This window comes from Triplophysa rosa, linkage group LG2 (assembly GCF_024868665.1).
Source record: "Triplophysa rosa linkage group LG2, Trosa_1v2, whole genome shotgun sequence".
Taxonomy (NCBI): domain Eukaryota; kingdom Metazoa; phylum Chordata; class Actinopteri; order Cypriniformes; family Nemacheilidae; genus Triplophysa; species Triplophysa rosa.
In genome coordinates, this window is record NC_079891.1 from 34,348,042 (window position 1) to 34,372,657 (window position 24,616).

Genomic DNA, 24,616 nt, shown 5'->3' on the forward strand with positions numbered 1-24,616 from the left:
AAACAGGTAATGTGTCCTGACACAAAGAACAAGAGAACCAAAGTCTAACACACACACAAACATATAGAGACACAAAGCACATGACAAAATCTGTCTTATCTAATAAATATACATCTTAAAACAATCTCAAACAAAAGGTAGCTCTTCTATCCAGAGCAACAGGTCTATTGTGTTTTGTGCTCTTATGAAGTTATTGAATTTGAAGGCAGGAGCATCCCATGCCAAGAGCTTCCTGTCCTCATCCGTCATCTCCCAGAGCTTCTCATTCAGAACAATCAATTCCCAGAACAAGAGGCCGACAGGCTTGATCAATACATCACTGTTGTTTTTCCTCTCTCTTGATCTAAATCACTGTAAAAAATGACAACATCAACTTCAGGCTCTTTGTCTTAATTATTACTGCACTTAATTGAATTCCTCCAGCCGTCCATCACGAAGAAGTTCAAAGAGCTGAATAAAAGAAACCAGAGAGAGAAGCAGGTGGATGATGTGAGGAGAAAATGAAAATGAATTCTGCTTAGTTAACTGGAGGGAATCCTGGTTTGTACTTAATAAGTTGATCAATTTAATAATCAATATGATCATCATTAACAGGATATTGTGTTATTCATAGGAACCCTACAATAAAGCCTGCACGTGCAGAACTCACAGTCAGAGTGTTGCTATGGCGTTGCTAAGGTGTTTGGCAGGATGTCATACCGAAGCCCTTTAGGGAAGGTCTCTGCAATCGGCTAAGTAACGTTAATGTTCTATATAATGGCCCAGCAACTTCGAAACCAGACACGTGGAACACAAGCCAGCAACATCGACTTTCAGCTCGCTGTAGGCTTACCTGGCAGCATGCGCAGAAGGGCAACGAAGAATCCCACCTTGCTCCACTTTCATACCCACTTTGGTTATTGCTAATCCTATTAATTCACGTTATTCATCGGCCAGGTAAAAATAGCCAAAGACCGTATCGATCTGTCTCTAACAACCAAAGGATTAACAACCCTCTCTCCTCGACCTCAACAAGCCTCGTGATTACGTTCATTTGCTGACATCTAGTGGTTTTTCACGGAATCACACGAGTGTTTATGTGATTTACAGTGATAGTACTTGCTACCCTCGAATAAATTATTTACTCACCGTCATGTCATCCAAAACCTAAAGTCTGCGCTTTTACAACGTCTTAAAAGTAACCAACCATCTGTCATTCAAGAATCGTAAAAGTAGTCCATGGCATGTTACTTTTGACGTTAAATGATGACGCTCAATGGTTGCGCGTGCGTATATTCAAACATGGCGCCGAAAATCACCTGACCGACGCCATTGACGATTCTTCCGGCGTAAAAATAAAGGTCAAATAAAAGAAAAACTCGACGTAGAACAATGAAATTAAGTAACAAAATTCAATAAAGCCTAACAAAACTAATAATAACAATTTGTAATGTATGTGATACCAGTAACAAGTACATCAAATAAAAATGGGCATGTTAATGAGCCTTTGCGATTTTGCTAAATTTACCTAATATTATGTTTACCAAACATGCATTTTTATGTATTTAGTATTTGTAGACTATATATTTTTTATAAATGTACATACGTATTACACATTTAAATTTTACACGTAGAATTAAACATTTGTTTTTACATTTAGATACACTATAAATGATAAAATAATTAATTTAATAATGAAGGTAAAATGTAAACATTTAACTACGTTCCTTCATGTGATCTGTGAGTTGTATTGGTACTTTCAGGGATTTATGGATGCTGTCCTAATATTCTTCAAAAGCATTTCCACGAATGACCTGTAGATGAAGCTCTTCGTTTATATAAAGTATCCATATAATAGCATTGAGTTTAAAAGCATTTATATTATCAACACATCTTTCTGAACCAGAATATAATAACATTAAACACCAAACAATAAACAAAAAACATAAATAAAACACTTTTTGACTCATACAAGGTGATAGCAATGTGATTACACAGAAATGATTGCTTTAATCTGAAGAGCAGACAGCAGCAGGTGGAGAAAGTGACACACGTGACCTGCTGCACATTGACAGAAGAGCAGACATGAGGTCTTGTACATCCACCGAGATGATTTACTATTGGACAAACATTATATTCATTATCATCTTTGAACATGTTAAGAGATGTCATTCTTCAGGTCAGATGAAATTGTTGGTCACACAAATGTAAACAGCGTTTTTATCATTTGATTTTCTTATTTCCATTCTGCTCAAATGTATTTTGTAAACCTGCTTAGAAACAAAGTACGCATTTTTGTTCTTTTGTTAAGCTGCTTTCCTTCAAACATTGTTAGTATTAATGTTTACATTTAATTTACACTAAATATGTAAAGCACCAGGACTAGCAATGTAGCATAATTTATGTTACAAATTAATTTCACATTTCAATGATTTTCTTGTAGATTACATCAATGTGCCGGACATTGTCAAACTTCGGGCTTTGGACATGTGGAGAATGGAGATGAATATGAGTGAAGAACATAGAAACCAGAAGTATGAAATACAAGTTGGCCGCACAAAAACATGGATATTATTGACAGAGTGAGTTTAACTGTCCCACTGCCTCCTAACACAGGTTTTTGTGTTTTTATTTGTATAGACAGTAATGATTTTCTGTGCATTGACAGATGTCATTGAATGCTGTTGCTGACACATCTGGACGTCACAGATGCCGCTGAACTGCACAGATCATTCTGTGAGAATAAGACGCATCTCTGATAACTTTTGGATCCTGGAGCGCATGGAAAACTCACTGTGGTGGGAATTTAAAATCTGTTTCTGTGCTGATAATAATGGGCATCACATCCCAGCCGAAAAAAAAAAAACGAATGGGTTCAATGGTTATAATGAGAACTGAATTGGTTTTAAAGAAAGCTTTAATGGTATCTGTGGGTCTCTACTAGTAATGTGTTGGGTTCTATTGGTGGGATTTTATCTGGTGGAACCAATAGAAAACCATTAAATCCTACTGGAATAAAGCCCAAAACACATTACATAAAGACATTTTGTACTGGTTTTAATGGTAAACAGCTGATGGTGTTTTTGGAATGGAAACCATTATAATTTGTATAGCTGTTTTACTGCTTTTGAGATGTATTTGTATATATTGTATATAACTAATATATTTTTAGTATTATTAATACACTTAAAAAAAAATGTTGGGTTGTTTCAACCCGAAGTTGGGTCAAAGACAGACATTTTCTATGTTCATTTAAACCAGCGGTTTGGTTTGACCATATTTTACCCAAAAGGTTCAAGAATAAAACAAATCAAGAATATATCGAGAATTAGTTGTTTATTTAAAAGAAACAGGATTGATTAATAGGATATAGGATACCGTTTAAAAAAAATGTTTTTTATTATTTTTATAATAAATACGTAGCTTTTGTTGCTAAACTTCCTAGTCATTGGGCGCTTCATACTCCTTTCCAGTAGGTGGCGGGAATGCACCTTTTAAGTTGGTTTGCCAACCGCCATTAAATCCTAAAAGAAGAAGAAGAAGTCCTTTGCGGGCTCTCGCAAATGTGAAAGTCATCTATTTCCGGGACTTAGTTTGTACGAGGTGAAGTTTCTCTTACTTATTATCAAATTAAGAGTTATTTTTAACCTTTATCCTGCATTGTAAACGTGCTTAGCTTTGCTGCATATCCATTGCCTCCATTGTTTTGCCTCATTTGGATAAAAGCGTCTAAATGTAAATGACAACCAGGCGCGTGTTGTCGGAGCACAATCGGGGTCTGTTACTTTGCTATGTTCTTATGACGTGTTCTTCTCCGATACTTTTCGCGTTCAAGGCGAGAGCAGACTCGGAAACCGCGTAGAAATGCAAAAACGAATTCAAACTCTGTAGTATATAATGCTGTTTAATTCTATTTAAATGTACTTTACTTTCCTTTAAACGAGAACACCATTTATATCCGAAATCTACCTGTCACGCTGGACTTTTTAATTAATTAATTTTTTAAATATATTTCTTTGTTCTGACATTTCTGTGCAACGTGGTGTGAAGAAAGATCAGATCAAAAAGCCATAGTTAGAAAGTTTGGCATTTTGCCAAATATTGATGTGCTTATTCACTTAATCATCAAATGGACAGTAAATTTTCACACATCACTTATCACATCACTCAAATCTTTTGTTTCTGTTTTCAGCTATTCATCTTTAGTCCTTCACAGACGCACCGAATAGTCAAAAACATGTCTTCACCACCCAAGAGAATGAAGCAAACCGATATAAGGACTTCCCTAAGTCGTGTGGGTAACAGTGTAAGTTTTCTTCGTTTGGACTCAGTTTTAGTGCTAATGATGATAATAACTATGTACACTCAAAAAAATGTTGGTTTATTTTTAACCCAGCGTTGGGTCAGAAAGGGACAAACCGAGCTGGTTGTAAATGAACCTTTGGCCTGTTTTAAGCCATTGTTGGGGTATACATACACACTTCGAGTGTATTCATAGGTGAAATGTATTTCAGACAAACCAGACTGCCAGAGCCCCTGTCGCTGAGGACGCGTCACAGGCTAGTGACACCGCTCAGGTATGATGAAACCGTCGTTTCTAGATTACCTATGACCGCAGCATTAATAACAGACAGACTTTGAAGAAGTTTCTGCAGTTCAGTCTTAGGAGCAGAGATTACATGTTACTTTCAAATATGTCTTCTGATAAGTGTTAGTGATATTGTGATATTTGACATACTGTAAAGGTCAAACTCTTACAGTAAAGAACATATAATGAAGTACAATCTAACATTATTGTTTACATTTTTCCAGGAAAGGATGGATAAAGTGCCTAAGAAAGAAGTTGCAGATGAATTCTCTAAAGACCAGCAGCAGGTCGGTCACTTACAACACATTCACTCATAATTAATCATTTAGATAACTAACATTTATCAGAAGTATTCAGTTACTTAAATGTTTGTTTGTATATAATCAATTGTTTGTTTTCATATAACAGGACAAGGAAGAGAAAGCATTTAAGTATCGTTTAAACTCTATAACATATTCAGTACATTGTGATCCATCCATGACTGTATTAGATGCTCTTAATACAAGTCGTGTTTTCAAGCAAGAAAAAGAAAAGCCAAAGAACAAAGACAAACAAGTACTTATTCTAACATCAAAAAAAAAAATAACTAGAGCAGCTGTGAAGACGGATTTCCCCTGCTGTCTCATTGACAACGATGAGATTATAGATGTAAACTTCATTCAAAATGATGGAAGTGCTTCTACGAACCAAAATACGAATCTGCCACCGTCCAGTAGACCTGACATGTTTGTCATCTTCTACATTAAAAAAAGAGGAGGAGACAAAATACAATTGTTACTAAAGAGCGAAGCACTGAGAAAGAGAGTAGAATATGTTTGTGTATATGCACACAAAGAAGAGAGATTGAAAACTGCTCTCAGGCGTGACGGGCGTTTCAACAACAACATGTTCCAGAAACACTGTGCGCTCTCTGAGTTTGGTACAGAGAGCAGACATGAAATGTCACAGCCGGTGAAACATCTCGACCAAAAGATTTTTAACGTAATTGTTCTCAGTAACACCAAACAGCCCGATAGTCAAGAAGATTTCACTCTTTCAGTCAAGACTGAACCTGAAGTAGCTTCAGATGCTGATGAGGCAGATGATGCTGACACCAGGCAGACACCTGTGAACACCGAGCACGAAACAAAAGAAAAGAAAAGCCCAGTGAAGTCCACAAGACCATCACCTTCATGGTCTGCCCCTGAAAAAATTCCAGATTCTGGAGAGATTCTGAAACTTCTGCGTGAGCAGTATGCAGGTTTACTACAGCAGCTAAAGCAGAGAGAGAAGCTCAGAGACAACGCTGAGGTCAAGAAGTTCTTCAGAGCAGAATATGATAAAAGTGTTCAGAGTTTCTCAGAAGTGAAGAAAGTGAGAGAGATCATGAGACTCTGTGACTCTGTGTGTCAGATCAGAAGAGAGGGGTCTGCCAGAGGAACGGGATTCTTGCTCTTCGACAGGTTTATTCTCACTAATGCACATGTGATTGGTGAATGTCACGCTTCAGGTTTCACAGCTGTGTTTGGTTATGAAGACCTGGACCAGAATACCAAGAAAATACCAATAAAAGACATCACGTGTTTCTTTAAAGGCGAAGATGACAAGGGTAACCATCTCGACTACGCTCTTCTTGAATTTAATTCAGACGATGACATGGTTAAGTATCCTCAATTGCTCAGTCATTACAGACATAAAACACCTGATAACAGAAGTGAGATCTGCATTGTGGGCCATCCAGATAGTCAGGTGAAGAAAATGGACCCGTGTTTTGTCATTGGTGGAGACAATCGATTCGAGGCTGCAGATGAACAAGTATCTAAAAATATCAGTGTCTATCATGTTATGAAACAAGAGTCCTTGAAGCAAAAATGGGATTTTCATAAGAACCAGATCTCTTATAACTCTTGTTTTTTTCATGGATCTTCTGGCTCTCCAGTTTTTGATGCAGATTGCAAACTGATCGGTATTCACACCGGTGGCTATGTGTACACAGAAAATAAAACTAAAAGTGTGATGGAATACGCCTATGCCATGCAGCCCATCTTGGACAACATCAAAGCAAAGGCTAGAGTAAAAGGCAGGCAAGACATTATAAATATCTTAGAAGGTAAAATCAGAAGTGATGTGTCCAGCACGGCAGAGCAACAGAATCACACAGACGTTGAGATGGGAAGTGGAGAAGACTCCTTTGAATAAACCTGCAACACATTTCTGCTTCTATCTCTCTGTGGGACATTACTGCAAAGATGACGTACAGAGATAAACCGAGATTTGTCAGTCCCATTGATCAAAATGATTTTTCTGACAAAAATATCATTAGCATTCCATTTTTTCCATAGATGTGAACTCATACAATCAAATAAATTAAACACGCTGTCTTATTAAAAACATAAAAATGCCGAAAGGTTTGAATGATGGTTAGGTTCAAGGAAAAGTATAAACATCATCTATAAGCACGTGTATACAACACTTGTTTCCAGAGAGTATGTACACTCATGCATTACTCACAGTTTTCTTCCATTTATTATGTGTATTTTATTTACATTACCCATTAATTCAAACTTGTGTATTCATATATCCATGTCGACATCTGCATTCATACATTTTTATTCTTTTTTATAGATACTTTATATGCGTATTCACAATTATTTTACCGTGATTTTTATCTTCATCGAACAGTTGACTGATTTATTCTTACAGTAACCATTTCATCATCTTAATCTGTTTGGAAATGTGATGTTAATAAAGGGAAATTCCCAAAATTGACATGAGTATTCTCGTTTTTATTAACAAGATTCAGATTATTTGACTATTTTTAATATTAAATATGAGACTGTAATACACACCCGCTCTAAAATAAAATGTTACAATGCTTAAAATGATCTAGCAACACTAAGCCGTGCACTACTTTCTCAAAGACAAAAGCAAACTGGTTGTAACCAGACTAAACCTGACAACAAAACCATTACCGTGTGTGAGAATGTTTCTCTTTTATCTGCCGTTCAGCATTTTAACCCTCACATCAGGACCATCAGACTGGAGTATCACAACCTCCACCAGAAAGATCTCATCTGAAATCATGACATTAAACACTTTTAAGACATTTACATTTAGTCATTTAGTAGATGCTTTTATCCAAATCCAATAAGCGATATACATTTCACCACAAAAGAGAAAGTATATTTAGAATCAAGAAAAGAATGAAGTTGAAAAAAATAATAACGTTTACTCTCTAGTTTGATGATAAATGTGTCCCTTCTCTCAGCTTTGATAGAGGGAACACGCACGCACACACACACATTTTTTGAGATATTGAATCAAAAAACTCTGAATGGAAACACCAAGATGCGCAACAATTCTAAAAATGTGCTAAAAATGTTTTTATCCGTGAAGAAGATATGTGAATAAACTACACTGGGAACACATTTACACAATCAATTCCTCAAAGTGCATTGAAAGTCACACCAGTGATTTTATTCTTAGTAATTTTTGCCACAAACTGACTATCTGAAATCCCCCTCACACCAAATGTGACACAAAACAAAGGCATTGACAGTAATCACCTGCTGGTAGATGCTGTCACTGCATCATTCTGCAGGCAAAAGCATCTTTCAGCATCTTTAGCCTTTCAATGTATCTGCTTATAATTCCATATTAAAGAACCATTTCAGCACTTTCATTTTAGACGCATGTGTATTTTAGATTATGTCAATAAAAACCCTGTCATTGTGTGAATATGTCTTTATCCATTTAATAATGTAGATTTGTGTCCACAGATTAAGATTTTAGTTTCCGGTGTCAGTCGGCTGTTGTCTGTGTTACTGCCAAAAAAACATAAGACTTATCATGTTTTTCAAAGAATATCCTTTGTATTTCAATAAATATCAATCACATGTCCTGCGATTGAATACAGCTCTTTCATTATTGCTTGTGTTGACTTCATTCCCAAACTTTTCCAGGCTAAGAGAAGAATTGAGTTTTCTGCAGATAAAAGCTCTGGACCTGGATGAAGATCTTTATGAAGTCATTTATTAGTGTAAATAAACTGTTTAATCTAACTTGTGCATTATTTCTAAGATACAATGTCAATTTTGCCATGCTGCTTTATTTAAGGCGAGTGAAAACCTACGGAGCCCGTCTGGTCACCCCTCGGAGAAAAGAAAGATAGACACGCAAATCCGTGCCCACAGTTTTGTAATTCGTTCCCTCAGTTTTTGAAATCTGTGCCCACGCTTTCATAATCCGTGCGCACGGTTTTGCAAACTGTAGCCTACTCGTGGAATTGAAGCCTCTGTCTGTCAACAGAACAAGCTCCTTCCTACAGGAACATTAACCAATATTGTATACTGTTTTATATATAAATTGTCCTAATGTGTTTACACACGAGCGCGTGGCGCATATAAAGCATGCGTTCATTGCCGCGTTTCACTGGCATAAAGTTGGTTTGACATTAAACTTTCATGAATTTAGGGACCATCTCTAAAGTACACATTAAAATACCCTTTTCCAACTTCAAAAGCATTTAAAGGGAATGATTATACCACAAAACTAACTGTACATGTTCATGTGTGTGTCAGCTATTATGCACAACTTTTAGATTATTGAGTATTAAAATAAACCATCAAATCATATGTACATATTCCTATACGTATATTGAGCTTTAAATAATGGTATATTTGTGTATGAGACCATTATACACATAGGAATGTTTGCATGTGATTTGACGGTTTATTTTAATACATATCAATAATCTAAAAGGTGTGCATTCTATCTCACACACAATGAACACTTACAGTTAGTCAGGGAAGTCATTCCCTTTAAATGTATTGAGCTTTAAAATGTGTATATTTATGTATGAGCCCATACAGCAGTGAAACACATAAGAATATTTGATTTGATTTAACTGTTTATTATAATAAATATAAATAATCTAAAAGGTGTGCATTATATCTGACACCACATGAACACTGTACAGTTAGTCTTGTGGTATAAATCATTCCCTTTAAATGCCATTGAAGTTGGAAAAGGTATTTTAATGTGTACTTTAGAGATGGTCCCTAAATTCAGAAGTTTAATGTCACCAACTTTATGCCAGTGAAACGCGGCAATGAACGCATGCTTTATATGCGCCACGCCTCGTGTGTAAACAAAATAGGACAATTTATATATAAAACAGTATACAATATTGGTTAATGTTCCTTAGGAAGGAGCTTGTTCTGTTGACAGACAGAGGCTTCAATTCCCGAGTAGGCTACAGTTTGCAAAACCGTGCGCACGGATTGCGAAAGCGTGGGCACAGATTATGAATTCGTGGGTACAGATTTCAAAAATGAGGGGACGGTTTACAAAACCGAGAGCACGGATTGTAAACTCGTGGGTACAGTTTATTAATCCGAGAGCACGGTTTTGTAAACTGAGGGAACGAATTACAAACTGTGGCCACGGATTTGCGGGTCTTGTTTATTTTTCTCCGAGGGGTGACCAGACGGGCTCCGTAGAAAACCAGTGCAGTGGTGCACAATTTTTTGAGTAGGAGGGTCTGGGGTGCACAGACGTTCTGATGCGAGCCAATAGAGAGCGCCTCAGGTACCTGCCTGCCAAACGTTTGTTCGACGTCATGCGCGCTGCGCATACCACAGGAAACATTTAGTTATAATATTAGTAATCAAGATAAAAAAATCTAGCATCCATAACATTGATCATTGAGTTATATTGCACGTACTGTTTGTTCCCATATAATATGATAATACACATATATACAGAATAAGTTAAATAAGACTTCTAGTTCCAGCATGCTTTGCTTCTGACTGTTGAAGGAGAGTAAAATGATTCTAAATGTGTTATTTCATGGTGTGTGTTTTTTTTTTTTGTTAATTAAATATGGGGAGATCTGTTAGTGTTTAATGTTGTATTATTTTGAAGTTTAAAAAGGTTTCTGGTATGTGTAAATGTGTGGGGTTAACTGGTGCTGAAGAACAGAACGTGTGGTCAGGAAAACGACTGGCCAATCACCATTAAGATTATATGTTGCTTTATGTAAAAAGTAAAGCTGGGCACTTTTCAGCACAGTGATTGGCTGTTCACTAGTTCTTATGAGAGCAGGTGTGCTTATGCGGTTGTAAACAGAATATGTTTTAAAACAGGAAACTATTGTAAATTATTGTCAAACATAAGAAATATATATTTCCATGTATGTGAGTAAATCAATATATTTGTACACATGCAGTATATCTCATCACATGTACATTTATACATTATAAAGTGTATTACTGAATATAAAATGACATATATTGTCACATATTTTTCAATACGAAAGCGGCAATTCCCTGTTGTAATATATATATATTTTAATTATTCCGTGTGTTCTTTATAATTTACCATTATGTCATTTCATATATTGATCATTCATATATTCGGAAATATATTTCCTTTTGTAAGGGAAATAGCGCTGAGACATTTCAATGAAGCTCTTCAAGACTCCATTTACATGTTTTGTACATTTGTAGTTAAGCAACTAAAAAATGTTTTTAATTGGTTTAATATTTGTAACACTTTAAGGAATATTTAGGTTCAGTATAACAAACAGCAGTCACAGAAGAAAGGTTCAGATTCAGTCACGTTACTGCAGCCCATCATGAGTTGCACCACTAGATGGCGCTGTACACATCACACGGACGATATAAGAGTCATGACAGACCATAGTCATTAATCACGTCTTTGTGACAGGTAAATTGAGTCCAAATGTGTGTTGCTGTCTGTTTTTCTCTGTAGAGTAGACTATTTGGTGTATTTAAACGACAAACAGTTATACTAAAATACAATACTCTATATTACACTGACATGTTTAGGCATTTATGTAGGTCTGATTTCTATTTGTTGCTCGTCCTTGAGTGTCATGAAAGGTCCTTTAAAACATGTATGTTGTTGAGTTGTGGTGTTATAGAATGGTTTGTACATCAATGAGCTGGTGTGTTATGTTGTGAGCTGGGTGTGGTGGGCCGCTCCTGCATGGTGAAGAAGTCCAGAGCCACTTTTTAGTCCAAGTTCGACCTTGACACCAGACATTGCTAGTAAAATCTGTCACAGAGAAACTGCTGAATTTGAATACATTTGACTGTATGTAGAGGACTTGATGATAAGCAGAAAGCTTGAAGAACAGCATTTGTGTCACGATCCCTTGTTTTTGGTAGCTGCTTTGATAAAATACAAATAAAGCACTGTAAAAATAAATCTGACTTGACTATATAATTAGATATTACATATAATTTCCTAGTAAAACCTAGGGTTGCACATTTGATTATAATTATGAGTTATGTATTTTGTAAAACTGCTTTTTAGCACATAAGTAGAAACACCACATGAATTAATGTTACATGTTTGCACTTGCTAAGTGTGTCCCAAAAGAAAAAAGAACCAGAGGCTTGTTTTTCCAGCAAATGACGGTGACGAAAGCTCCAGACAGAGGATCCGACCTTTTGGAATAAAAAGAAAAATGCCGCATTCGTCACCGGAACTTACGACCTCTGCCAGAAAAACAAGCCTATGGTTCACGCGCATTCGAGATATGACGGAAGCTAGACATCAGCGTTAATAGCGCTGTCAAAATGGATATTTCTCTTAAACAAACGCATGGATTCGTTTCAGAAGACCTTTGTGAAGACCACGGAGTCGTGTTGAGCAGTTCTTTGATCGATGGATGCACTTTTTGGAGCTTCAAAAAGTCAACACCCATTCACTCCCATTCATTCTACCGCTTGGAAGTAAAATGATACGTGGTATTATAACTCCGACTGCATTATTCTTCAAGAAGAAAACCATATTAGGTTAGGATGCCTTGAGGAGGAGTAAAACATGGGGACATTTTGATTTGGTAGTAAAGTATCCCTTTAACTGACTAAAATAACTGGCATTTTCACCTGTCTGGTCAAAAATTACACTAAAAACACTAATAACAGGTTTAACTTGGCAAATGAAATGACCATGGTATAAGCGGGATAAACCACAGCTTGCCGTGCATTAACGTATTTTAATGCACTTCGCAGAGGTTCTACGTTTTAATGCACGGCTAGCTGTGGTTTATCCTTCACATAACACATGCGTTTTGTTTTCAAAACTGTTCAATTACGACGTAATGGATTGCTTTTACAAGGATACTTGCTAATATATTTTTGCAAGAAGACGTGAAAGAGAACTGAATCCATAATAGAGAACAGAAGGCTTTTGTTGAGTCACCGTGGATGAGCTTAACCCACGTCTTTTTAATTCCTATTGTTTATTGTCTTTTCTTCTTTGCAAGTTCATCCATATTTGCAGTTTAATATGTATTTCCACAAGCCAAATCGACTGAACAGTCACACATTGCCCTGATTTTCTTTTTTTGTGTGGAGGAATTGGCGGCAGGGGGCTGAGATTGGTTGATGACAGGTGTCAGAGATCATTCGTAAAGTCACCATTGAAACAAAAGCTGTGATTGTCTTCATTTCCGTATAGCTTCTGAAATTAGAAATAATGTAGGGACATTTAATTCAAATTCAATTCAATTTTATTTGTAAAAATATCCTTTCTCAAAATGAAGATGTAATTTACATAGAAAATGACTCTGTCCTAGATCTGATCCGTTCAATTCAATTCAATTTTATTTATACAGCGCTTGTCACAATGTGCATTGTTCCAAAGCAGCTTTACAGGAGAAAATAAGATAAACAGAAAAATACAGAAAAGGTCAAACACAGCACAGTGCATGGGGTTTATAGAACAGGCAAGATCGTTCTGATAAATAATCAATAATAAAAGCAGTTTTTGCTCTGAGCTTATGGGAGAGAAAGAGGAAGATTTATATAATGCTGTGTTGCACTGTGACTATACTATATACTGTATACTGTAAATATAATATATTTGCTGTAAACGTTATTGAACAATAATAATTATTCATTGTTTAAAAGTTACATGGTTAACAACAAAACATGGCGCCGAACAAAACGATGAATGAAAGTGTTCTGAACGTCTGAACAATGTTGAAACTTAACATTTCTGTCGTCACTGTGTTGCAAGCACATACAGAACAACATTGCCAGAGGAAAAATGAAACATGGTTTCGTTTTCCTATAAGCGTGACTGACAGCAGGTGCAGAAAAGAGGCGTGACTGACAGTGTTGTGGTTCTGTTTGCTGTGAAGAATCACTCTCATAACTGTGAGTTCCATTGCCAAAGGAAGACTTTAATATCAAAGACACAAAGCTGAGTTGCCTGCAGAACAACTGACATCTCTTCCTCCAGCCCAGCTGAAATACTCGTCTTCTCAGGCACATGCCACTATTATTAATTACCATAAGAAGTAGGAACAAGGGGTCTATTCTCATACAGCCCAATATGGTCACAAACACATGTCGGAACAAAAGGCCTATTCTTTGCATCCTGATTTGATTTTCAACATGTGATTATAATCATGTGAGCTGCAGACTCTCTCTCTCATGTGAGTAAGCTGTTCTCTCCCATCCTCCGTACGTGCAGCCATAGAAAACTACATTGCATAGAATAATTAAAATACATAATGGTAGAATAAGTTTATACTTATAAGGGATTATTTAGGCTATAAAATCTTCAACAACAGCAGGTACGGAAACTGAGAGCAAATAAGAAGTGCTGAGATGTTAAAAACTAGGTGTTCAGGCTCTCCAGACTCCCGCTCAGTTTGAAGAAGGTAAAGATTTTTCCTTTTAAATAGCTCATGGAAGTATTTTTCTCTGCAAGTGTTCGGCTCGGTCATGTGTTCTATACATGAATACAGTAAGGGATAGTTATCATTTTGACTTTAAGGAAGTTCATCTGCCTTTGTCTTAGTCTGTTGCTTTTTGCAGGACTTCACTGTCAGTTTTCACGTTTTTTCCCTTCAAAGGTTTTCATCCATACTAGGTGTGGACAGATTATACTGTAGAAGTTTAAACCACAAACAAAGTACTTGTATACAGATATTCTTGTGATTAAATCCAGGCGTTTTAATCAATTAAATTCAACAATTTGAATAAAACGTGATATAAATTATTCCATCAAAATTTTCAAACAATAAAATCTCTTTATCAATTTATCAACATGTCTACCTTCAGTATACAATAGTCCCACAACAACAAACACAACTCTGTCTGTCTGCCTTCTCATGAAGACGCTGCTGTTTTTCAGAAGCGCAGCAGATTTTTGTCTTTTTAAAGCTACTTGAATAAAATAAAGTGATGTGATTAAATCAAGTTATACATTTTATCTTTCTCATTTCAGCTGATCATCTTTAGTCATCTTTACACACACCAAAAATAAAGAGCCTAGTGACATTGTTCAGGTATTGTATGATGTTTTGGTTTATAGTGGTCAAGGTATACAAGACTTTTCACGTGGCATGACATTAATGTTAACACTCTCCGGGACAGGATGGAGAAAGCAAGCGGTAGAATGAATGGGAGTGAATGGGTGTTGACTTTTTGAAGCTCCAAAAAGTGTATCCATTGATCAAAGAACTGCTCGACACGGATCTGTGGTCTTAACAAAGGTCTTCTGAAGCGAATCCATGCGTATGTCTAGCTTCTGTCATCTCTCGAATGCGCATGAACCAGACTTGTCCAGCAAATGAATGCTTTCCTTCTTCCTCCTCCAGACAATACTTAAAGTGGAGATAAATGATATTGAAAAGCCTCTGGTTATGATTTACAACTAGACTACGCTATTCGCTTGACCTTTAAGAAGCCGTGTCGAGCAGTTCTTTGATCATGGATAGCACTTTTTGGAGCTTCAAAAAGTCAACAGCCCATTCACTCCCATTCATTCTACCGCTTGGAAGTAAAATACTACATGGTATTATAACTCCGACTGCATTATTATTCAAGAAGAATAGTAGCATAAAAATTTATGTTTCTACTCAGACCTATCACTCACCTGAGCCAGAAGAGGAACCTCACACCATGGAAGCACATTCTGTTCCTAGCATTGTAGAGTCTGTAGGTCATAATGGCTCTCAAGCTATCCTGGACAGTATGGCTTTGACAGAGGAGGAACGGAGCGCCATTCAGGAGGCAACAATTGGTCAGCGCGACAATCCAATGTGGCATTTGTTTAGGAGAGGGAGGCTGACTGCCAGCAACTTTGGAGATGTCCTAATGTCAAAGGATGTGACAGCTGTAGTTAACAAGGTGCTGGGAAAGCAACCATCCCTGGAGGGTCATCCAGCTATAGACTGGGGTATTGAGAACGAGAGTAAGGCCATCCAGAAATTCATAGATGAAACTCAGAGGGAAGTCCAGGAGTCCGGCTTGTGGCTGTCTCTGTCAGGAGTGTTGGGAGCATCTCCAGATGGTCTGGTGGGGTCGTCTGAAATATTGGAGGTCAAGTGTCCCTACAATGCAAGAGAAATGACAATTGAGGATGCAGTGAAAATGAAGCGCTTCTATGTCAGTAAGGAAGGGGATACTTACAGCTTGCGCAGAGACCATCGCTACTGGCACCAAGTACAGGGGCAGCTTCACCTCACTGAAAGACAAACCTGCTACTTCGTCGTGTGGACGACAAAAGACAGTGTCATTATACCCATATCCAGAGATGACACATGGCAACCAAACCTGCAGGTCCTGGAAGACCTTTTTAAGACCCACGTGCTTCCAAGGCTGCCAGAAATTTAATTGTGAATATTTCTCTCTCTCTCTAAATATATATAATACAGTATATATAAAAACAGAGCCACTATACCTCAGTGGTGAGACAAGAATATACTGTTAGCCTGAAGATAATGAAATGTTTATTCTTCTGTCAATAAATATCTGCTTTAAACCCGGTATATTGTGTTGAGGTCATTGGTTTTTGAATTCAATATGTAAATATAATGTCTGACGCTGAGGGACACTTTTATTTATATCGCGCTTTTTTACAGTGTTGCATTGTTTCAAATGAGCTTTACAGGAAGAAAACAAAACAAAAAGAAAAACAGAAAAAGTAGAATACAACAGTACATGGTATAAGAAGGGTAAGACCATTCTAGTAAAGCAATGTTAATGGAATTTACAGAAACTAATCTAACACCAGCAGTCTCCCGGTGAGCAAGCCAACACTGGCCAGTGGTGAGGAACAACAACTCCAATGATGAGAAAAAAATCTTGGAAGAAACCATTCTTATCCGGGAGGGCCAGTGCCCGGATTTTTGACGGACAAAAATGGCTGAGTTTATGGAACTCGTTGAAGAAGATTACGTGCCAAGGCGAATATTTCGCGACAGGGAAAACCCTTTGGATCGTCTTAGTGATGAAAAATTGTTGGAGGATTATCGATTTGATCGTCGCGGGATACTTGAAATAGTTTCCAAAATTGAGGGCAACCTTGACCATGTTACGCAGCGTAACCACTCACTTCCTCCGGTGTTACAACTGTTAATAGCGCTGCGTTTTTTTGCAACTGGGAAAGTCGGTCCAGTCGGTCGTGGGAGATGTTTTCCACGTACACAAGTCTTCTGTCAGTAGAGTGGTTCACCGGGTTGCAGGGGCTCTTTGCCGTCATTTAAACCAAACTGTCAAGTTTCCATCTCGACGTGAAAAAGAGGTCATTCAAACCAGTTTTTTTCAGAAAGCAGGTTTTCCTCGAATAAGTGGTGTAATTGACGGAACACACATCAGAATACAGGCGCCCCGGACACACGAAGATCAGTACGTCAACAGAAAAAACTACCATTCAATAAATGTGCAGTTAGTGTTTGACCATCTGTGCAGAATAACAAATGTCGTTGCATCGTGGCCCGGGAGTACACACGACTCTAGGATTTTAGCAGAGAGCAAGATTGGGAGAGATTTTGAACCGGGAATGCACACTGGTCTCCTACTCGGGGACAGTGGTTACCCCTGCCGACCTTGGCTCATGACACCCTTCATGAATCCTCTTAATGCTGCACAGGCATGTCAATTATAAATTCTTATGTCTGTTTTACGAATGTAACTTTGGTGCCTAAAAGATTTGCATGCGTATGTAAGGTTTGCAAAAAAATTTATCCAATAGTAAAAAACTTAAAGTATGATTTTTTTGTAACACCTTTGCACCTTGTCGACCACTAATTTACTTTCCTGTTATTTATCTTATACCATTGTTGGTACTGATGCTGATCATGGATTTTCCCCTGTAGGAAAGATACAACAATGCCTTGACCCACACAAGGTCGATAAAAGAGAGGACCATCGGACAGCTGAAACGCAGGTTTCACTGCCTGCACAGCGAGCTGCGTGTTGAGCCTCAAAGGGCTTGCAAAATTATTGTAGCCTGTGTTGTGCTCTTCAACATTTCGAAGATGTATTATGCCATCGAAGAGGAGAATGAGCACGAGGAAGAACAGGGTCCTGAAGAAGTGCAACCGATCCATGAAGATTTCCAGCAGGCTGGATATGCTGCCTGAGATGCCATCGTCAATGCATTCTTTAATTAGTAGCCGTATAGCAACATTAGTAATTGGTGTATGATTATTAGTAGTAAGTTAATATTTAAGCTAATTATTGTAGGAACCGTTTCAAGTAGGGCTAATATTAGTGATGTTTATTATTATTAATAGCAGAAGTAGTAAAAAANATTTATGGATGCTGTCCTAATATTCTTCAAAAGCATTTCCACGAATGACCTGTGGATGAAGCTCTTCGTTTATATAAAGTATCCATATAATAGCATTGAGTTTAAAAGCATTTATATTATCAACACATCTTTCTGAACCAGAATATAATAACATTAAACACCAAACAATAAACAACAAACATAATTGAAACACTTTTTGACTCATACAAGGTGATCGCAATGTGATTTCACAGGCATGATTGCTTTAATCTGAAGAGCAGACAGCAGCAGGTGGAGAAAGTGACACACGTGACCTGCTGCACATTGACAGAAGAGCAGACATGAGGTCTTGTACATCCACCGAGATGATTTACTATTGGACAAACATTATATTCATTATCATCTTTGAACATGTTAAGAGATGTCATTCTTCAGGTCAGATGAAATTGTTGGTCACACAAATGTAAACAGCGTTTTTATCATTTGATTTTCTTATTTCCATTCTGCTCAAATGTATTTTGTAAACCTGCTTAGAAACAAAGTACGCATTTTTGTTCTTTTGTTAAGCTGCTTTCCTTCAAACATTGTTAGTATTAATGTTTACATTTAATTTACACTAAGTATGTAAAGCACCAGGACTAGCAATGTAGCATAATTTATGTTACAAATTAATTTCACATTTCAATGATTTTCTTGTAGATTACATCACTGTGCCGGACATTGTCAAACTTCGGGCTTTGGACATGTGGAGAATGGAGATGAATATGAGTGAAGAACATAGAAACCAGACGTATGAAATACAAGTTGGCCGCACAAAAACATGGATATTATTGACAGAGTGAGTTTAACTGTCCCACTGCCTCCTGACACAGGTTTTTGTGTTTTTATTTGTATAGACAGTAATGATTTTCTGTGCATTGACAGATGTCATTGAATGCTGTTGCTGACACATCTGGACGTCACAGATGCCGCTGAACTGCACAGATCATTCTGTGAGAATAAGACGCATCTCTGATAACTTTTGGATCCTGGAGCGCATGGAAAACTCACTGTGGTGGGAATTTAAAATCTGTTTCTGTGCTGATAATAATGGGCATCACATCCCAGCCGAAAAAAAAAAAACTAATGGGTTCAATGGTTATAGTGAGAACTGAATTGGTTTTAAAGAAAGCTTTAATGGTATCTGTGGGTCTCTACTAGTAATGTGTTGGGTTCTATTGGTGGGATTTTATCTGGTGGAACCAATAGAAAACCATTAAATCCTACTGGAATAAAGCCCAAAACACATTACATAAAGACATTTTGTACTGGTTTTAATGGTAAACAGCTGATGGTGTTTTTGGAATGGAAACCATTATAATTTGTATAGTTTTTTTTACTGCTTTTGAGATGTATTTGTATATAACTAATATATTTTTAGTATTATTAATACACTTAAAAAAAATGTTGGGTTGTTTCAACCCGATGTTGGGTCAAAGACAGACATTTTCTATGTTCATTTAAACCAGCGGTTTGGTTTGACCATATTTTACCCAAAAGGTTCAAGAATAAAACAAATCAAGAATATATCGAGAATTAGTTGTTTATTTAAAAGAAACAGGATTGATTAATAGGATATAGGATACCGTTTTTAAAAAAATGTTTTTTTATTATTTTTATAATAAATAAGTAGCTTGTGTTGCTAAACTAGTCATTGGGCGCTTCATACTCCTTTCCAGTAGGTGGCGGGAATGCACCTTTTAAGTTGGTTTGCCAACCGCCATTAAATCCTAAAAGAAGAAGAAGAAGTCCTTTGCGGGCTCTCGCAAATGTGAAAGTCATCTATTTCCGGGACTTAGTTTGTACGAGGTGAAGTTTCTCTTACTTATTATCAAATTAAGAGTTATTTTTTACCTTTATCCTGCATTGTAAACGTGCTTAGCTTTGCTGCATATCCATTGCCTCCATTGTTTTGCCTCATTTGGATAAAAGCGTCTAAATGTAAATGACAACCAGGCGCGTGTTGTCGGAGCACAGTCGGGGTCTGTTACTTTGCTTTGTTCTTATGACGTGTTCTTCTCCGATACTTTTCGCGTTCAAGGCGAGAGCAGACTCGGAAACCGCGTAGAAATGCAAAAACGAATTCAAACTCTGTAGTATATAATGCTGTTTAATTCTATTTAAATGTACTTTACTTTCCTTTAAACGAGAACACCATTTATATCCGAAATCTACCTGTCACGCTGGACTTTTTAATTAATTAATTTTTTAAATATATTTCTTTGTTCTGACATTTCTGTGCAACGTGGTGTGAAGAAAGTTCAGATCAAAAAGCCATAGTTAGAAAGTTTGGCATTTTGCCAAATATTGATGTGCTTATTCACTTAATCATCAAATGGACAGTAAATTTTCACACATCACTTATCACATCACTCAAATCTTTTGTTTCTGTTTTCAGCTATTCATCTTTAGTCCTTCACAGACGCACCGAATAGTCAAAAACATGTCTTCACCACCCAAGAGAATGAAGCAAACCGATATAAGGACTCTAAGTCGTGTGGGTAACAGTGTAAGTTTTCTTTGTTTGGACTCAGTTTTAGTGCTAATGATGATAATAATTATGTACACTCAAAAAAATGTTGGGTTATTTTTAAGTTAACCCAGCGTTGGGTCAGAAAGGGACAAACCGAGCTGGTTGTAAATGAACCTTTGGCCTGTTTTAAGCCTTTGTTGGGGTATACATACACACTTCGAGTGTATTCATAGGTGAAATGTATTTCAGACAAACCAGACTGCCAGAGCCCCTGTCGCTGAGGACGCGTCACAGGCTAGTGACACCGCTCAGGTATGATGAAACCGTCGTTTCTAGATTACCTATGACCGCAGCATTAATAACAGACAGACTTTGAAGAAGTTTCTGCAGTTCAGTCTTAGGAGCAGAGATTACATGTTACTTTCAAATATGTCTTCTGATAAGTGTTAGTGATATTGTGATATTTGACATACTGTAAAGGTCAAACTCTTACAGTAAAGAACATATAATGAAGTACAATCTAACATTATTGTTTACATTTTTCCAGGAAAGGATGGATAAAGTGCCTAAGAAAGAAGTTGCAGATGAATTCTCTAAAGACCAGCAGCAGGTCGGTCACTTACAACACATTCACTCATAATTAATCATTTAGATAACTAACATTTATCAGTAGTATTCAGTTACTTAAATGTTTGTTTGTATATAATCAATTGTTTGTTTTCATATAACAGGACAAGGAAGAGAAAGCATTTAAGTATCGTTTAAACTCTTTAACATATTCAGTACATTGTGATCCATCCATGACTGTATTAGATGCTCTTAATACAAGTCGTGTTTTCAAGCAAGAAAAAGAAAAGCCAAAGAACAAAGACAAACAAGTACTTATTCTAACATCAAAACAACAAATTTCTAGAGCCGCTGTGAAGACGGATTTCCCCTGCTGTCTCATTGACAACGATGAGATTATAGATGTAAACTTCATTCAAAATGATGGAAGTGCTTCTACGAACCAAAATACGAATCTGCCACCGTCCAGTAGACCTGACATGTTTGTCATCTTCTACATTAAAAAAAGAGGAGGAGACAAAATACAATTGTTACTAAAGAGCGAAGCACTGAGAAAGAGAGTAGAATATGTTTGTGTATATGCACACAAAGAAGAGAGATTGAAAACTGCTCTCAGGCGTGACGGGCGTTTCAACAACAACATGTTCCAGAAACACTGTGCGCTCTCTGAGTTTGGTACAGAGAGCAGACATGAAATGTCACAGCCGGTGAAACATCTCGACCAAAAGATTTTTAACGTAATTGTTCTCAGTAACACCAAACAGCCCGATAGTCAAGAAGATTTCACTCTTTCAGTCAAGACTGAACCTGAAGTAGCTTCAGATGCTGATGAGGCAGATGATGCTGACACCAGGCAGACACCTGTGAACACCGAGCACGAAACAAAAGAAAAGAAAAGCCCAGTGAAGTCCACAAGACCATCACCTTCATGGTCTGCCCCTGAAAAAATTCCAGATTCTGGAGAGATTCTGAAACTTCTGCGTGAGCAGTATGCAGGTTTACTACAGCAGCTAAAGCAGAGAGAGAAGCTCAGAGACAACGCTGAGGTCAAGAAGTTCTTCAGAGCAGAATATGATAAAAGTGTTCAGAGTTTCTCAGAAGTGAAGAAAGTGAGAGAGATCATGAGACTCTGTGACTCTGTGTGTCAGATCAGAAGAGAGGGGTCTGCCAGAGGAACGGGATTCTTGCTCTTCGACAGGTTTATTCTCACTAATGCACATGTGATTGGTGAATGTCACGCTTCAGGTTTCACAGCTGTGTTTGGTTATGAAGACCTGGACCAGAATACCAAGCATGTACCAATAAAAGACATCACGTGTTTCTTTAAAGGCGAAGATGACAAGGGTAACCATCTCGACTACGCTCTTCTTGAATTTAATTCAGACGATGACATGGTTAAGTATCCTCAATTGCTCAGTCATTACAGACATAAAACACCTGATAACAGAAGTGAGATCTGCATTGTGGGCCATCCAGATAGTCAGGTGAAGAAAATGGACCCGTGTTTTGTCATTGGTGGAGACAATCGATTCGAGGCTGCAGATGAACATGTATCTAAAAATATCAGTGTCTATCATGTTATGAAACAAGAGTCCTTGAAGCAAAAATGGGATTTTCATAAGAACCAGATCTCTTATAACTCTTGTTTTTTTCATGGATCTTCTGGCTCTCCAGTTTTTGATGCAGATTGCAAACTGATCGGTATTCACACCGGTGGCTATGTGTACACAGAAAATAAAACTAAAAGTGTGATGGAATACGCCTATGCCATGCAGCCCATCTTGGACAACATCAAAGCAAAGGCTAGAGTAAAAGGCAGGCAAGACATTATAAATATCTTAGAAGGTAAAATCAGAAGTGATGTGTCCAGCACGGCAGAGCAACAGAATCACACAGACGTTGAGATGGGAAGTGGAGAAGACTCCTTTGAATAAACCTGCAACACATTTCTGCTTCTATCTCTCTGTGGGACATTACTGCAAAGATGACGTACAGAGATAAACCGAGATTTGTCAGTCCCATTGATCAAAATGATTTTTCTGACAAAAATATCATTAGCATTCCATTTTTTCCATAGATGTGAACTCATACAATCAAATAAATTAAACACGCTGTCTTATTAAAAACTTAAAAATGCCGAAAGGTTTGAATGATGGTTAGGTTCAAGGAAAAGTATAAACATCATCTATAAGCACGTGTATACAACACTTGTTTCACTCATGCATTACTCACGGTTTTCTTCCATTTATTATGTGTATTTTATTTACATTACCCATTAATTCAAACTTGTGTATTCATATATCCATGTCGACATCTGCATTCATACATTTTTATTCTTTTTTATAGATACTTTATATGCGTATTCACAATTATTTTACCGTGATTTTTATCTTCATCGAACAGTTGACTGATTTATTCTTACAGTAACCATTTCATCATCTTAATCTGTTTGGAAATGTGATGTTAATAAAGGGAAATTCCCAAAATTGACATGAGTATTCTCGTTTTTATTAACAAGATTCAGATTATTTGACTATTTTTAATTTTAAATATGAGACTGTAATACACACCCGCTCTAAAATAAAATGTTTCAATGCTTAAAATGATCTAGCAACACTAAGCCGTGCACTACTTTCTCAAAGACAAAAGCAAACTGGTTGTAACCAGACCAAACCTGACAACAAAACCATTACCGTGTGTGAGAATGTTTCTCTTTTATCTGCCGTTCAGCATTTTAACCCTCACATCAGGACCATCAGACTGGAGTATCACAACCTCCACCAGAATGATCTCATCTGAAATCATGACATTAAACACTTTTAAGACATTTACATTTAGTCATTTAGTAGATGCTTTTATCCAAATCCAATAAGCGATATACATTTCACCACAAAAGAGAAAGTATATTTAGAATCAAGAAAAGAATGAAGTTGAAAAAAATAATAACGTTTACTCTCTAGTTTGATGATAAATGTGTCCCTTCTCTCAGCTTTGATAGAGGGAACACGCACGCACACACACACATTTTTTGAGATATTGAATCAAAAAACTGAATGGAAACACCAAGATGCGCAACATTTCTAAAAATGTGCTAAAAATGTTTTTATCCGTGAAGAAGATATGTGAATAAACTACACTGGGAACACATTTACACAATCAATTCCTCAAAGTGCATTGAAAGTCACACCAGTGATTTTATTCTTAGTAATTTTTGCCACAAACTGACTGTATCTGAAATCCCCCTCACACCAAATGTGACACAAAACAAAGGCATTGACAGTAATCACCTGCTGGTAGATGCTGTCACTGCATCATTCTGCAGGCAAAAGCATCTTTCAGCATCTTTAGCCTTTCAATGTATCTGCTTATAATTCCATATTAAAGAACCATTTCAGCACTTTCATTTTAGACGCATGTGTATTTTAGAT

The 24,616-nt window shown here is 37.0% G+C and overlaps 3 protein-coding genes across 4 annotated transcripts; all 3 read left to right on the forward strand.

Moving 5' to 3' along the window:
* The first annotated feature begins 3,517 nt into the window (after positions 1 to 3,517).
* On the forward strand, positions 3,518 to 7,331 carry LOC130571428 (serine protease FAM111A-like). Its single transcript, XM_057362382.1, has 5 exons — positions 3,518 to 3,582; positions 4,172 to 4,285; positions 4,494 to 4,556; positions 4,792 to 4,854; positions 4,976 to 7,331. Exons 2-5 carry the CDS (start codon positions 4,217 to 4,219, stop codon positions 6,743 to 6,745), a joined length of 1,965 nt encoding a protein of 654 aa, XP_057218365.1. The 5' UTR covers positions 3,518 to 3,582; positions 4,172 to 4,216; the 3' UTR covers positions 6,746 to 7,331.
* A 6,399-nt stretch (positions 7,332 to 13,730) lies between these two features.
* On the forward strand, positions 13,731 to 17,680 carry LOC130546057 (uncharacterized). 2 transcript variants are annotated; one of them, XM_057321120.1, is made up of 3 exons: positions 13,731 to 14,335; positions 14,819 to 14,879; positions 15,457 to 17,680. In XM_057321120.1, exon 3 carries the CDS (start codon positions 15,496 to 15,498, stop codon positions 16,207 to 16,209), a length of 714 nt encoding a protein of 237 aa, XP_057177103.1. In that variant the 5' UTR covers positions 13,731 to 14,335; positions 14,819 to 14,879; positions 15,457 to 15,495; the 3' UTR covers positions 16,210 to 17,680. The 2 variants fall into 2 exon arrangements, with proteins under 2 accessions (XP_057177103.1, XP_057177094.1); XM_057321111.1 differs by having other exon boundaries at positions 13,731 to 14,249.
* A 2,212-nt stretch (positions 17,681 to 19,892) lies between these two features.
* LOC130571153 (serine protease FAM111A-like) lies at positions 19,893 to 23,666 on the forward strand. Its single transcript, XM_057361939.1, has 5 exons — positions 19,893 to 19,957; positions 20,547 to 20,657; positions 20,871 to 20,933; positions 21,169 to 21,231; positions 21,353 to 23,666. Exons 2-5 carry the CDS (start codon positions 20,592 to 20,594, stop codon positions 23,120 to 23,122), a joined length of 1,962 nt encoding a protein of 653 aa, XP_057217922.1. The 5' UTR covers positions 19,893 to 19,957; positions 20,547 to 20,591; the 3' UTR covers positions 23,123 to 23,666.
* The last annotated feature ends 950 nt before the right edge of the window (positions 23,667 to 24,616 follow it).